We start from the raw sequence: 16,113 nt of genomic DNA, 5'->3' as shown, positions 1-16,113 counted from the left end.
AGTTCATGGAGATCCAGGAACCCTTCAGTCCTCCTCCTCTTCCTCCATTCCACATCCCCCCTTCCCTTCTAGCACTGATGATGTTCCCTAGTTGGCTAATGAAACATCTACAAGAAAACCACCCAGCTCATGGAGGAACAAGGACCCCACAGTCGTCCTCCTCCTCCTCCTTTTCTTCCTCCTCCTCCTCCACTCCTCTCCACAAATCCCCCTCCCTCCTTCCTTCCAGCACTGATGACATTACCTAGTTGGGTAATGAAACAACTACCAATCTCATGGAGAAGCAAGGACACATCAGTCCTCCTCCTTCTCCTCCTCTTCTTCCCTCCTTCCCTCCCTCCCTCCTTCCTTCCTTCCTTCCTTCCTTCCTTCCTGCACTGATGACATTACCTAGTTGGGTAATGAAACAACTACCAATCTCATGGAGAAGCAAGGACACATCAGACCTCCTCCTTCTCTTCCTCTTCTTCCCTCCTTCCCTCCCTCGCTCCCTCCCTCCCTCCTTCCTTCCTTCCTTCCTTCCTTCCTTCCTTCCTTCCTTCCTTCCTTCCTTCCTTCCTTCCTTCCTTCCTTCCTTCCTTCCTTCCTTCCTTCCAGCACTGATGACATTACCTAGTTGGGTAATGAAACAACTACCAATCTCATGGAGAAGCAAGGACACATCAGTTCTCCTCCTCTTCTTCCCTCCTTCCCTCCCTCCCTCCCTCCCTCCCTCCCTCCTTCCTTCCTTCCTTCCTTCCTTCCTTCCTTCCTTCCTGCACTGATGAGATTACCTAGTTGGGTAATGAAACAACTACCAATCTCATGGAGAAGCAAGGACACATCAGTCCTCCTCCTTCTCCTCCTCTTCTTCCCTCCTTCCCTCCCTCCCTCCTTCCTTCCTTCCTTCCTTCCTTCCTTCCTGCACTGATGACATTACCTAGTTGGGTAATGAAACAACTACCAATCTCATGGAGAAGCAAGGACACATCAGACCTCCTCCTTCTCTTCCTCTTCTTCCCTCCTTCCCTCCCTCGCTCCCTCCCTCCCTCCTTCCTTCCTTCCTTCCTTCCTTCCTTCCTTCCTTCCTTCCTTCCTTCCTTCCTTCCTTCCTTCCAGCACTGATGACATTACCTAGTTGGGTAATGAAACAACTACCAATCTCATGGAGAAGCAAGGACACATCAGTTCTCCTCCTCTTCTTCCCTCCTTCCCTCCCTCCCTCCCTCCCTCCCTCCCTCCTTCCTTCCTTCCTTCCTTCCTTCCTTCCTTCCTTCCTTCCTGCACTGATGAGATTACCTAGTTGGGTAATGAAACAACTACCAATCTCATGGAGAAGCAAGGACACATCAGTCCTCCTCCTTCTCCTCCTCTCCTTCTCTCCCTCCCTCCCTCCCTCCCTCCCTCCCTCCTTCCTTCCTTCCTTCCTTCCTTCCTTCCTTCCTTCCTTCCTTCCAGCACTGATGACATTACCTAGTTGGGTAATGAAACAACTACCAATCTCATGGAGAAGCAAGGACACATCAGTCCTCCTCCTTCTCTTCCTCTTCCCTCCCTCCCTCCCTCCCTCCCTCCCTCCTTCCTTCCTTCCTTCCTTCCTTCCTTCCTTCCTTCCTTCCTTCCTTCCTTCCTTCCTTCCTTCTAGTACTGATGGCGTTACCTAGTTGGGTAATGAAACATCTCCAAGAAAACCAACAATCTCAGAGAGCACTAAGGACCCCTCGTTTCACCTCTGAGCTACAAACATCCTCCTTTAATAATCTCGTGACACCGTTGTGGCTTCAGCCAGAAAGTTAACGTTTCAGGGAGGTCAACTAAAACAGGGTCCCCAGGCCATGGAGCAGTACCGGTCCATGGCCTGTCAAGAACCAAGCCGCAAAGATGAAAGTGAGCGGCAGGCAAGGGAAACTCCTGGCCCTCCTGCCAGTCCCTGGAAAAATGGTCTTCCACACAAACCGGTCGCTGGTGCCGAAAAGTTGGGGGCCGCTGAACTGAAAGCTTGGCAGGTACAGGCCTCAAATCTCTGGTGTTGGCACCTGCCTTTGATCTCGTCCCAATGGCCTTCACCTTCTCCGCTCTTTTCTCCCGTCCCCAGGAGGAAGAAATCTACCGGGAGGATTCAGACGCTCGGCTGAGAGGATCGGAGCCCCAGTCTCCACCCCAAGGGACGCGCCACCGATCCCACTACCGCAACCGAGAGCACTTTGCTACCATACGCACAGCTTCGCTGGTGAGTGGGTGGGCTTGGCCTCTCCCTAGGGTTGCCAGGTGTCCACTATTTGAGCGGACAGTCTGCTTTTTTCACATTATGTTCACTATTTTTTTTTGTCACGAAATAGTGGACGTTTTTTTTATTCAAAAGCTTTATGATGAAATGGTACGTAATCTAAAGCTGTACGGTCTAAGAGAATAAGGATAGGAGAATCGCGTTTTGTCTTTTTTTTTCATGAGTTAGAATATCCATTGAACTCGATTCTCCGAAAAAATTAATGACGAGATTAAAATAAAAATATATTATAAAATTATGTACAGTTCACATTTTTAAAATGTATTGTAGCTTGTGTCGACTGACCTAAAATGGCATGTTAAAATGTTTGTAAGAAAATGTATAATTTAATTGTAATTTTTTTTTTATTTTTTTACTACTTAACACACACACACAAACACACACACACACACACACGTTTGTCCGCTATTTTTTGGAAGCAGACCTGGCAACCCTACCTCTCCCCTAGACGACTGTGACCATGCAATGGAGAAGACCCGGGGGGGTGGGGGGGGGTGCCAGGGGTCTGGTCTGCAGTAGCTGGGACACGGTTAGCCTCCTTGTCAGGGCCAAGACTTTTCAGAATTTGGGAGAGCCAGGAGTACAGGTAGTCCTCAACTTACAGCAGTTCGTTTAGTGATCCTTCAAAGTTGCAACGGCACTGAAAAAGTGACGGATGACCGTTATCACACTTCTGACGCTCGCAGCATCCCCGTGGTCACGTGATCAAAACTCAAAAGACATTGGCAACTTTATTTATTTATTTATTTATATTGGATTTCTATACTGACTCGTATTTATGACGGCTGCAGTGTCCCTGAGTCACGTGGTCCCTTTTTGCGACCTTCTGGCAAGCAAGAGTCGAGGGGGAAGCCAGATTTGCTTTTTAACGGCCGCACAATTCACTGAAGAACTGCCATGATTCGCTTAACGGCCGCGGCATAAAAAAATTCGTAAAATGGGGCGCAACTCACCTAACAATTGTCTTGCTTAGCAATTGAAACTGTCGTAAGTTGAGGACTTATTTTTCCCTTGCCCTGGCAGTGCCCGATTTCCTCATCCGGCCTGGGTTTTGTGCTGAGGCTTTGGGGGAGGGGGGGAGAGGAAGCGGTGGGGGGGGGTCTTCCCAGCCTAAAAATGGCCCCCGGGGCTTCTCGGTCCTCCTCAGGTGACCAGACAGATGCAGGAACATGAACAGGACTCGGAGCTGCGGGAACAGATGTCCGGCTACAAGCGCATGAGGCGGCAGCACCAGAAGCAGCTGATGGCCCTGGAGAACAAGCTGAAAACGGAGATGGACGACCATCGCCTGCGGCTCGACAAGGACCTGGAAACGCAGCGCAACAACTTTGCGGCGGAGATGGAGAAACTCGTCAAGAAGCACCAGGCAGCCATGGAGAAAGAGGTGAGGGCCACTGGGTTGCTGTGAAGACTTCTCTTCCTGGGCTCTTCCCGGTTCCTAATTCCGGTCCCCGCAATACAGAAAAGATTTTGAGGCCCTAGAAAGAGTGCGGAGGAGAGCAACGGAACAGGATTAGGTGACCGGAGGTTAAAAGTCTGAGGAAGCTAGGTTATCAATAAAGGAGAATATTGGTAGCTCAGGGTTGAAATGAAGCGTTCTTAAGGCTAAGCTTGGGGGTTTTCTTGCAGATGTTTCACGACCCAACTAGGGAACATCATCAGTGCTAGAAGGGAGGGGGGTTTGTGGAGAGGAGGAGGAGGAGGACTGTGGGTCCTTGTTCTCTGAACTTGGTGGTTTTCTTGCAGACTTTTCATAACCCAGCTACATAACATCATCCTCATGAGTAGCACCTACTTTCAAACATCTGCAAAGAAACAGCCAAGCTTAGAGAACACCAAGAAGCTACCTTTGTCTAGCCCATTAAAGACGACCGAGGTGGGGGTGGGGGGAACGGGACACAAAACCATCCCTCTTTCCCCTGCTGCCGGTCTGCCAAACTGGAAAGACTGGGGACCACTATTTTAGGAGCGATGGGTCATATAGGAATGTGGGAGGGAAGGAAGGAAGGAAGGAAGGAAGATGAGAAGGAAGGAAGGAAGATAGGAAGGAAGGAAGGAAGATGAGAAGGAAGGAGGGAAGGAAGATGAGAAGGAAGGAAGGAAGATGAGAAGGAAGGAAGGAAAGAAGGAAGATGAGAAGGAAGGAAAGAAAGAAAGGAAAGGAGGAAGGAAGGAAGATGAGAAGGAAGGAAGGAAGATGAGAAGGAAGGAAGGAAGGAAGATGAGGAAGGAAGGAAGATAGGAAGGAAGGAAAGGAAAGGAAGGAAGGAAGGAAGATGAGAAGGAAGGAAGGAAAGAAAGGAAAGGAAGGAAGGAAGATGAGAAGGAAGGAAGGAAGATGAGAAGGAAGGAAGGAAGGAAGATGAGGAAGGAAGGAAGGAAGATGAGAAGGAAGGGAAGGAAGGAAGGAAGACGGATGGAAACTAATCAAGGAGAGAAGCAACCTAGAACGAAGGAAAAATGTCCTAACATTTAGTTAGAGCAGTCAACCAATGGAAAGGCTTCCCTCCAGAAGCTGTGGGTGCTCCATCACGGGAGGCTTTCAGAAAGAGACTGGGCAACCATTGGTCTGAAATGGCATGGAATCTCCTGCTTGAGGGAGGGGTTGGTCTAGAAGACCTCTGAGGTCCTTTCCAGCCCTAGGATTCTATGAGAACCGCGTGCAAGGAAGGCAGCTGGGGGTAGAGGTGAGGTCGGGGTGCTGGCCTGCCTAAACCAGGTGAGGTCCGGGCTCCCCAAGGCCTCCCCCAAAAAGACTCAGCCTCTTGCTCTCCTCTTGCGCAGGCCAAAGTGATGGCCAACGAGGAGAAGAAGTTTCAGCAACACATCCAGACGCAGCAGAAGAAAGAGCTCAACAGCTTTTTGGAATCCCAGAAGAGGGAATACAAACTCCGCAAAGAGCAGCTCAAAGAGGTAACGGAGGAAGGGGGGAGTTTATTCATTCATTCATTGTCGGGGCCCCAAACCGTGTAATTCTCCCCAGCTGGGCTCTTCATGGCTTCACACCTACAGGCAGAATCTTGCCAGAGTGAAGTCGACCGTCTGCCTTTGCAAAAACACCCTGGGAACTATTAGGGAGGCGGCGTCTTCGCCCTCTTTCTCTCACACATGATATCCAGGCTGAGTTGCCTCTTCCTCCCCCTCTGTAAAAGCAGATAGTAGACTTCACTCTGGCAAGATTTTGTCTATAGGCGTGAAGCAATAAAGATGCACCCTTTCCTTCCCTCCCTGGGAGTCCAGCTCCTCCCTCAATTCCATCACATCACGCGTGGACTTCAGTTCCCAGTATCCCTCAGCCTGCCCCCCCCCCAAAAGTATGTTTGTTTTTGTTTTTATTAAATTTATATACCCTCCTACTCCTGAAGGACTCAGGGCGGTGAACAGGCACAAAGTAAAATACATAGATACAAAAGTTAAAAACATAATTAAAACCAGATTAAATAATTTAGACAGAGACAATTAAAAAAATCCCAATAATTTAAAACAGATTAAAATTTCGATTTAAAAGAATTAAACTTCCAACTCGCAGAGCTCCTCATTCCCGGGTCTCTTGTTTCCAGGAACTGAACGAGAACCAGAGCACCCCCAAGAAGGAGAAGCAGGAGTGGCTGTCCAAGCAGAAGGAGAACATCCAGCACTTCCAGGCGGAGGAAGAGGCCAACCTGCTGCGGCGTCAGAGGCAATACCTGGAGCTGGAGTGCCGGCGGTTCAAGAGGAGGATGCTGCTGGCGCGCCATAATCTGGAGCAGGACCTTGTCCGGGAGGTATGTGGCCCCTGGGAAGGGAGGAGACGAGGCCCCTAGGAAGCATTTGATCCATAAGGAGCGGTTCTTGGCTCTCTTGACTTCCCTGGATGGGCCAGGGTTGGCCTCGGGTTTCAACAACAGAGGATACGTCCTTGACTTAACGGCTGGTCGCTTAGCACCCATTCAAAGTTATGACGAAGCTCCCCAAAATTACCTAGTGTCTGTTTGAAGGTAGGATGGACCAAGCTCCTCAGTTCCTCCCTCTCTCTCTCTCTCCCTCCCTCTTTCTTTCTTTCTTTCCTTCTTTCTTTCTTCCTTCCTTCCTTCCTTCCTTCCTTCCTTCCTTCCTTCCTTCCTTCCTTTTTCTTTTCTTTCTTTCTTTCTTTCTTTCTTAGTCTGTTTTTCTTTTTCCTTTCTTTCTTTCTTTCTTTCTTTCTTTCTTTCTTTCTTTCTTTCTTTCTTTCTTTCTCTCTCTTTCCTCCTTCCTTCCCTTCCCTCTTCCCTCCCTTCTTTTCTTTCGCTTCTTCATTCTAATTTTCTCATCTTCCTTCCTTCCCACATTCCTATATGACCCATCGCTCCTAAAATAGTGGTCCCCAATCTTTCCAGTTTGGCAGACCGGCAGCGGGGGGAAGAGGGATGGTTTTGTGCCTGCGCAAAACACTCCTGCGCACGGGCATTCGCCCACCACGTCCACGGCCCAGTTCCAAACGGGCTGCGTGGCCCTACATCAGGCCACAGAACTGAGGGCCGGGGTTTTACAGAGTCGGCATATTGCCCCCAACAATCGGGCTCCTCATTTTACCGACCTCGGAAGGACGGAAGGCCGAGTCAACCTTGAGCCTGGTGAGATTCGATCTGCCAAATTGCAGGAAGGCGGCAGTGAGCCAAAGTAGCCTGCAGTCCTCTCTAGCAAGCAAAGGCCGACCTGTAGCGGAGGTGGGTGCGCAGATGTCAGCCCCTTCTGGTCTTCATTGGCCTTTGGGTGGTGGCTGCGTTGACCCACTCTCGTCCAATCCGTGGCTCAGCCAGCCAGCTCTTCCCGGTGCCAAGCAGCCCTTCCTCAGCCGCCCCCTTCCTCCAACCCAGGAGCTGAACAAGAGGCAAACCCAGAAGGACCTGGAACACGCCATGTTGCTGCGCCAGCACGAGTCCATGCAGGAGCTGGAATTCCGGCACCTCAGCACCATCCAGAAGATGCGCTGCGAACTCATTCGGCTGCAGCACCAGACCGAGCTGACCAACCAGCTGGAGTACAACAAACGCCGAGAGAGGGAACTGAGGCGGAAGCACGTCATGGAGGTTCGGCAGCAGCCCAAGAGTCTGAAGGTACCTTTCTCCGGCGGGGTGAGGGGTGGGGGGGTGTCGCGGGCTTCCTCGGGAGCAAGCGAGTTTAACAGATTAACAGAGTTGGAAGGGACCTTGGAGGTAGTCCAACCCCCTCCCCAAACAGGAAGCCCTACACCATTTCTGAAATATAGCAGTCCAGTTTCTTCTTGAAAGCTTCCAGTGATGAAGCTCCCACAACCTCTGAAGGCAACTCCTGTCCCATTGGTGGATTGCTCCCACTGTCAGAACATTCCTCCTTATTTCTAGATTAAATCTCTCCTTGTTCAGTTTCTATCCATTATTCCTTGTCTGGCCCTTGAGTGCTTTGGAGAATAGCTTGACCCCCTTCCTCCTCTCTGTAGCAGCCCCTCAAATATTGGAAGATGCTCTCCTGTCTCCCCTGGTCCTTCTCTGCACTGGACTAGCCAGGCCCAGTTCCTGCAACCGTTCTTCGTATCTTTTATCCTCCAGTCCCCTCATCATCCTGGTTGTTCTTCTCTGCACTCTTTCTAGAGTCCCAACATCTTTTTTTATAGTGTGGTGACCAAAACTGGATGCAGGATTCTAGGTGTGGCCTTACTAAGGCTTTATAGAGTGGTATTAGTACCTCCCTTGATCTAGATTGTGTCCCTCTGTTCATGCAGTTTAGGATTGCATTGGCTTTTTTGGCTGCCACCACACACTGCTGGCTCGTATTTAATTGGTTTTCCACTAAGGCCTCATGAGGCAAGGGGATGCAAGGCTGAAACTTCTGTTATTAAGTAAGACTGTTGTTCAGCGCATTTTGCTCCATCTTGCTCCGTGGAACCTCTACCCTCGGTGGGCAGGGATGCCACCCTGTGACCGCTGCCTGCCTGACCCGCCTGTCTCTTTTCTCCGCCTCCCCTCCCAGTCCAAGGAGCTTCAGATCAAGAAGCAGTTCCAGGACACCTGCAAGATCCAGACCCGGCAGTACAAGGCCCTGCGCAACCACCTGCTGGAGACCACGCCCAAGAGCGAGCACAAGGCCGTGCTGAAGCGGCTGAAGGAGGAGCAGACCCGCAAGCTGGCTATCCTGGCCGAGCAGTACGACCACAGCATCAACGAGATGCTCTCCACGCAAGCGGTGAGGATTTTACCAGGGGCACTTCTAGTGGGGTCTCTGGGGCAAGCTTTCTCAACCTTGGCCCATATAAGCCTTGTGGACTTCCACTCCCAGAATTTCCCATCTGTCAGACTTCGATGCTATCTCAAAATAAATGAATTTCCAACCTGCCAATCTTTAAGGAAATCTTTTCTTTAATTGAGCACAGCCACCGGATCATGACTCGATGCGGACAAGACTGACCTTTTGCCCCCCAATCCCTCCCTTTCCGATCCCCAAATCTCTGCTCTCATTGGCTATCTTCCAAGTCATTCTCCAGACTTCTTGTTTTGTCATTTCCCAGGAATGTCTCCCCCCTTCCTCATTTCCACGACAACCCGGCTTCAAAGGGATTTAGCAGGCAAAAGTTCAGAGCTTATCTCTCTCTCTCCTCTCCTCTCTATGCCAGCGCTGAGGCACTGACATCAGCCAGCAATTGGAGGATTCCACCCTTCTCATTGGTGGGATTCAAATAATTTAACAACCAGTTAAAGAGAGGCCGGCTGAGCTGGACCTAAACGCTTTCCGGCCCCCCTCATCCCAGAAGCACCAACCTCGCACTCTCCCCTCTCTGCTGCCCCCTTCACCCTCTCCTCCCCGCTGCCAGGAGATCCCGTGTTCCCTGTCGCAGCCAGGACCGGTTGCAGAAGCCGATGTGCGCCAGACGGCATTGCCGCTGGGCCCAGCAGAAGCCAAAAGGAGGGAGTTGGGGAGGGTCCTACCAGGAGCGCGAGCCCTGCCCAAACTTCCTGGGGTGGCTCCAGTGCAACTACTGGTGGTCCATGGCGGTCGTCGCGTGGCTCGGACGCCAAAAAGGAAAAGGAAAGGCCGAACGGCATAAGCGCAGAGAAAGGGAGGGAGGGAGCGAGCCTCCGTTCTCCCCCTTCTCTTGGGTGATGTCACAGCATGAAGCAGTTCTAATAAGCTCGGGCGAGCGGCCGGACAGAAAGACGAGACGTTGGGCGAGGAGAGCCCGGGCGAGGCGAGGAGTGGCTGAGAGGAGAGGGGCGAGTCTTCAGCCGGTTTGCCAAACTGAACAAACTGTTAGCTACCAGTTCTACCGAACTGGTGCGAACCGGCTAAATCCCATCACTGACCCTTCTTTTAAAGAGTGCTGATTGGGGAATTCTGGGAGTCGGAGTCCCCCTATCTTTTTAAAGAGCCGAGGCTGAGCAGGTCCCTCCGGAGCAAGCATGTCATGTCGACCCCTCCGGCCTTGTGTTCTAGCTGCGTCTGGACGAAGCCCAGGAAGCGGAGTGCCAGGTCTTGAAGATGCAACTACAGCAGGAACTGGAGCTGCTCAACGCCTACCAGAGCAAAATCAAGATGCAGGCCGAGGCCCAGCACGACCGGGAGCTGCGTGAACTGGAGCAGAGGGTCTCCCTGCGGAGGGCTCTCCTGGAACAGAAGGTACGGAGGGGAGGGGAGGGGAGCGGGGTCTTCCTTCTGCCCTCTTTGGCCAAATTCTCCTCCTCTGGGGAAGACCCATAGCGGTCCCGAGAGGTTGGGTCAGTCTAGGTGGTCATAATTTTCCCTGCAATTTCCTTCCCCTTCAATTCTCCTTCTGCCCTCCACCTTATACAGGTAGTCCTAAACTTACAACGGTTTGCTAAAGTGACTTACGACCATTTTTCACACTTATGACCGTTCCCGCATCCCCATGGTGATTGACATTCAGATGCTTTGACAGCTGACTCACGTTTATGACAATTGCAGCGTCCTCTTTTGCGACCTTCTTGACAAGCAAATTCAGCGGGGAAGACGGGATTCACTTAACAACCGTGTTACTAATTTAGCAACTGAAGTGGGTCACTTAACGAAGGTGGCAACAGAAGTAAAATGGGGCAAAACTCACTTCTTGCCTGGCAACCTAACTTTTAGGCTCAATTGTGGTCGTAAGTCGAGGACTACCTATAGCTAGTCCTCCACACACACAACCACAACTGAGAGCAGAGTTTCCGTTGCTAAGGAAGATGGCTGTTATTAAGGGAGTCTGCTTTTACGACCCCTTTTTTGCCATGGCCGTTAAGCAAAGTACTGATGTTGTTAAGTGAATCACACAGTCATTAAACGAATCCAGCTTCTCCGTTGACTTTGCTTTGAAGCCTGCTGGGAGTGGTGATCACAGAACCTGGGGGACCCTCAGCAACCGTCGTCAATATGGGGCAGTTGACAAGCAGGGTGGATAAAAATCAATGATTTTTTTTAAAAAAATCAAAAAAATCAGATTTTTTTGATTTAAATCGGATTTTTTCCATTTAAATCGGATTTTTTTGATTTTTATCAAATTTATTTTAATAAAAAACTTTTGGGGTAACTATCGTAAGATAGTTTTCTATTTAAGATACATAAATAATTTAGTTTATTCAGCATGAAATGGAGCTTAGTTACGTAGCAGGAGGCTGTGTATTCTGCAACACTGGGACTATCGGTGAGTCAACGGTGGGTCAAAGGAGGAGCAGAGAAAAATTATGATTTAAATCGAGTTGATTGAAATCAAGCCCTTTTACTAGGGATTTAAATCATGATTTAAATTGTGACTTAAATCAACTCGATTTAAATCAAATCCACCCTGTTGACAAGCATCCAAATTTTGATCATGTGGCCTTGGAGATGCTGCTACAGTCACAAGTGCGAGGACTGGTTGCAAGTCACTTTTTTCAGTTTCACAGTAAGGTCAAACGCTCTCTAACAAATGGTGGTAAGTTGTAAGTTACCTCTGAAACAGAAAGCATAAATCCTGTCCCACGTGTAACTACCAAGAAAGAGCCTCACAAAATGCATTGGTAGAATTTTGCTGCTAGCATGAGAGATCAGTAGTACTGGTAATCCTTGACTTACAACCGTTCATTTAGTGACCATTCAAAGTTTCAGTGGCAAGGTTAACAAGTGACCTGGTGGCTCAGCAGACTGATAGCACTGTAATTTAACACCAGCTGTCTGCAATTAAAGTAAGTTCGAATCTCTCCAAGGCTCAAGGTTGACTCAGCCTTCCATCCTTTCTAAGGTAGGTAAATTGAGGACCCAGTTTGTGGGGGCAATAAGCTGACTTTGTATAAATATACAAAAGGATGAAGGCTATTGCTTAACGCACTGTAAGCCTCCCTGAGTCTCCGGAGAAGTGCGGCATATAAATCAAATTTAAAAAAAAAAAAATAGCGTGACATTTGTTAAGCAAGGTTTGCCCTGTTTTACGACTCTCCTTGCCACCGTTAAGTCAATCACCACAGTGGTTAAGTTAGTAACATGGTTGTTAAGTGAGTCACTGCAGTTGTTAGCAACACAGTCATTAAGAGAATCTGGCTCTCTCCTCCCTTTGACTTGGCTGGTCACAAGGTCGCGAAAGGGGATCACGTGATCACCCCTGGGGATATTGCACCCGTCATAAATATGAGCCGGTGGCCAAGCGTCCGCATTTTAATCGCGTGACCACACGGGGATGCTGCAACGGTCGTAAGTGTGAAAAAAAGGGGATAAGTTACTTTTTTCAGCGCTGATGTCACTTTGAACAGTCAGTAATCAAAGTGTTGTAAGTCGAGGACTTGCTACTCCCCAAACTCTGAAAATCCTTCCCCTGCCAAGGATGTTAACGCTGCCCCATCCATTACAAACCCCTCCCCCCACCCCCCGGGGTGGAGAGTCTTTGCACAGCGGTCCAGGCAGCACGGAGGGTGTCAGGCTTCCAAGTAACAGACCATTCCGAGGCAGGTGAATTCCCCAAAGAATCACTTTCTTGGATATGTCATATTGGCACAGATCTGGTGAAAACCGACTCTGACTGTTCCCCGCGGTTTTCACCTAATTAAAAAATAAAAGTTCTTTCCCTTTCCCCAAACAAACAGTCACATGGTCCCATCGAGGCTCCATCCGGTTGCCGGGTGACATCACTCCTCCTCTCTCTGACCAGGTGTGAGAACGTCCTTGGTTCCCAAGAGAAAGTATTTTGTTTTGGCTACAAGCTATCTCTATTTATTTTATTTTATTTTATTTTATTTTATTATTTTATTTTATTTTATTTTATTTTATTTTATTTTATTTTATTTTATTTTATTTTATTTTATTTTATTTTATTATTTTATTTTATTTTATTTTATTTTATTTTATTTTATTTTTAATTTGATTTATATGCCGCCCTTCTCCGGAGACTCAGGGCGGCTTACAATGCGCTAAGCAATAGCCTTCCTACTTTTGTATATTTATACAAAGTCATCTTATTGCCCCCACAATCCGGGTCCTCATTTTACCTACCTTAGAAAGGATGGAAGGCTGAGTCAACCTTGAGCCTGGCGAGATTCAAACCTGCAGTAATTGCAGGCAGCTGTTCTTAATAACAGGGTGCTCTAAACCATTGTACTACCAAGGCTCTTTTTTATTTTATTTATTTTATTTTATTTTATTTTATTTTATTTTATTTTATTTTATTATTTTATTTTATTTTATTTTATTTTATTTTATTTTATTTTATTTATTAAATTTGTATACCGCCCTTCTCCTTTCGGACTCAGGGCGGTGAACAGCCAAAATAAAAACATTTGTACAAAAGTTAAAATAATTATTTAAAACTAATTTAAATAGAATTTGCCCCCCCCCCACTCCCCATCCCTCAGCTCCAGTAAGGCAGCACTGAAGCTGTCAAACTGGCTTCGGACGGGTCAGCTTCAGGGCTGGCAGAGAGTTCCCACGGCTGGGACTGCACGATGTGTTCAGCTTATTCTCAAAAGAGCCACAGCCAAAGGGACCCCCCCTCACCCTGGCCAAGGGGAAGATCAGCAGGGTCTCTGGGCTCCTTCAGAAACCGGGTTTGGCCTTTCGGGGTAACAGCCACCCCCCCTTTTTTTCCCCCGATTTCTTTCCTGTCCAGATCGAGGAAGAGATGCTGGCTCTGCAGAACGAGCGCACGGAACGGATCCGGGGCCTGCTAGAGCGCCAGGCGCGGGAAATCGAGGCCTTTGATTCGGAGAGCATGCGCCTGGGCTTCAGCAACATGCTGCTCTCCAACCTCTCCCCCGAGGCCTTCAGCCACAGCTACCCCGGAGCCTCCAGCTGGTCCCACCACCCTTCCGGGGGGCCGGGCCCTCCCTGGGGCCACCCCATGGCAGGCCAACCTCAGGCCTGGGGCCATCCCATGCAAGGGGGGCCCCAGCCGTGGGGACACCCCTCAGGGCCCCTGCAGGTGGTGCCTCGGGGCAGCTCGCTCGGGGTCCGTAACAGCCCCCAGGCCCTGAGGCGGACGCCTTCCGGGGGACGGACAGAGCCAGGCATGAGTCGCAGCGCCAGCGTCACCTCGCAAATATCCAATGGGTCACACATGTCTTACACATAATACCTTCCGTTCGGTGCCCCTTTACGGGCGGGCTGCCCCGCTGGCGCCGTCTGCCCGCCCACAGGAACTGCCGACAGGCCTCTTCCCCCCCAGGAACCGGTCCCGGGCAGCGCAGGCTCGGGGTACCGTTCGGTGGGCCCGTCTTCGCGCGGCAAGCATTGCGTTCCGCGTTCGCTATTTGGGATGTCATAGTATTTGGCTGTAGTGTGGCTCTCTCACCTGACACGCACCGGCTTTAAGGAAGCTCCGTGCGGGCACGAGGGGTGGAAATGCCTCCCCCCCTCCAGGGCTGTGGGGAGAGCGGGGTCCCCGCCTCCCCTGCAGCTCAAGGAGGAAGGTGAGAGGGTTCCCCCTTTACCTCCGACGGTAACTTTGTCCAGGGGGCCTGGAGTCCCAGCTCCCTTTCTCCCGTGTCGGTTCAGCTGCCCAGGGAGGGGCCCAGGGAAAGCAGCTCCCTAGAACTTTGCCCATCAAAAGAGGCTGGGGTCGCGCGCCCCCAGGCTCGCGGCCTTCTGCGTGTTTTCTGTTGCACTACGACGCGCAGCCTCGAGAATTTCCGGGCGCACGCGGCGGCTTGGACAGAACTGCACTAGTAAAATGCACCTGCTCGAACCCTTTTGTGCAGCTCGGCCCCAGGGGCTGGGTGGCGTGCGAGTGAGCGTGTGTGCGTGCACGCGTGAGGGGGAGGAGCCGGGGGGTGGGGAGAGCAGGAGAGCCTTCCCTTTTTTTTTAGGGCTTAATACTGTGACATCTCACCGAAGTTCAGCCTCAGAACTCCGTGCCGGATCCCCATTCGTAGCCGGCGCGCCTGCTCTCCTTCCGAACTGTTCCGGCCCGCAGCCGACCTCGCTCAGATGCCAGAGGTTCTTGTGAACGATGCCATAAGTCGCCCCCCTAATGCCGCCGTCAAGAGACCAGGAGTCTCTGCTCCTGACACTACGTTTGCCAGTTTTTATTGGGCTTGCCACATCCTCATTATTATTATTATTATTATATAATTATTATTATTTTTCTCGTTTACACGTCCAACCGCAACCGTTTGTAGGGGTTTGACTTGCCACGTGGAGTCCCCCGCCCGGCTGCTGCTGTCAGCCACTGGAGATGTTGGTTGCGGGCAGGGCGAGTGGGTGCCAGTCCTTGCCAAGCCCGCATCGAGTGGGCATCTCGGTTTCTGTGGGCGACTCGGCCTCCGAGGAGCCACGCGGGGCCCGTCGCGGCCCCAGAGGGAGCTGGCTCTTGGTACCTTCCGTGCCACGGCAGGGAAAGGGGTCCCGCTGTGAGCGCCCGTGGGGTCCCCGGGAGCAGTTGGCCTTCAGCTCGGTCAAATCACTACCAGCTGTCCCACCCGGTGTTCTGTTGTACATTATTTTTCTTGCACACTTAAAGCAAACACTAGCTACTAACTTTAGGATTTGCCTTTTAACACACACATAGGGCTCAGAAATGTAAAAGTTTTGTTTTTTTTTAAATGTCTCTCCGTGACATACCTGTATAGAAGAAATATACTCTCGTGTGTGTCACGTTTTCAATCTTTTTTTTTTTTTTTTAAATCGGTGTGACTTTTAATTTAGCTAAATTAAAACAACAAAAGACACACACACACCACTCCAGCTCCTTCGGTTTCGGCTACATCTTCCGCCTCCCACCCGTCCCCATCCCACTTCGGCTTCTGACTGAGGAGCAGAAGGGGGCCTGGAGCCTGGCCTGAAAAGGGGAGGGGGGGACAGAAGACACGAACACCCCACTCCCTGAATGGGGCACAGCTAAAGTTGCCAACATGGAGGGTGGGGCAGGAGCAACAGAGCCCCCTTCTGGGTTGACCCGTCTCCATCTTAAGTCCTGGGGTTGCTGTGAGCTCTTTTTTGGGGTGGGGTCTGGACTGTTCAGCCAATGAACCCGTTGCAAGGAGGGAGGGGAGGGCAGTGGCCCCACACCCATCGTCCTCGACCAAGGACCACCAAGCCCATACACCTTGCCCCGGTGGCATCTTTAAAAGCTTTCCTCAAGTCCTCAAGATGCCCCTGGCACAACCACCTCTTAGGTTATTTGAGGAAGGGGTCAGCAGCGCCCCCCCCCCCAACCCAGGGGTTGCACTCTGGACATGCCCAGCAGCCCGCTCGCCCTCCCTCCCTCCCCTCAAAAGCTTTGCTTGCCTCGACAGTGAAACGGACGCGACGTCGAATGCGATACTGGCGTTTTCGTTGCCAGGGAAGATCCGTGACGGAAGCTGTTTTTCTCTCTTCCCCCTCACCTGCCATTGTACATCCATCTGTGCCAGGCTCTCCATGAAATTAATCTTTTAAGTAAAAGAATTTGCCAAACCCCA

At 50.5% G+C, this 16,113-nt stretch overlaps 1 protein-coding gene across 1 annotated transcript in view; it reads left to right on the top strand.

Annotated features, from left to right (window-relative positions):
* TAOK1 (TAO kinase 1) overlaps positions 1-16,113 on the top strand; it is a 78,623-nt gene extending 62,510 nt beyond the window's left edge. The window contains exons 13-20 of the mRNA XM_060692323.2: positions 2,075-2,209; positions 3,414-3,650; positions 5,051-5,179; positions 5,827-6,030; positions 7,102-7,341; positions 8,234-8,446; positions 9,692-9,874; positions 13,326-16,113. Of these exons, the coding sequence (XP_060548306.2) occupies positions 2,075-2,209; positions 3,414-3,650; positions 5,051-5,179; positions 5,827-6,030; positions 7,102-7,341; positions 8,234-8,446; positions 9,692-9,874; positions 13,326-13,787 (1,803 nt within the window). The 3' untranslated portion in view covers positions 13,788-16,113. The remainder of the gene's footprint in view (positions 1-2,074; positions 2,210-3,413; positions 3,651-5,050; positions 5,180-5,826; positions 6,031-7,101; positions 7,342-8,233; positions 8,447-9,691; positions 9,875-13,325) is intronic.

This window comes from Pantherophis guttatus, chromosome 1 (genome assembly GCF_059756535.1).
Source record: "Pantherophis guttatus breed Tessera chromosome 1, ASM5975653v1, whole genome shotgun sequence".
Taxonomy (NCBI): Eukaryota; Metazoa; Chordata; class Lepidosauria; order Squamata; family Colubridae; genus Pantherophis; species Pantherophis guttatus.
The sequence above is the reverse complement of the archived record's forward strand: the minus strand, read 5'-3'. Positions and strand labels throughout refer to the sequence as shown.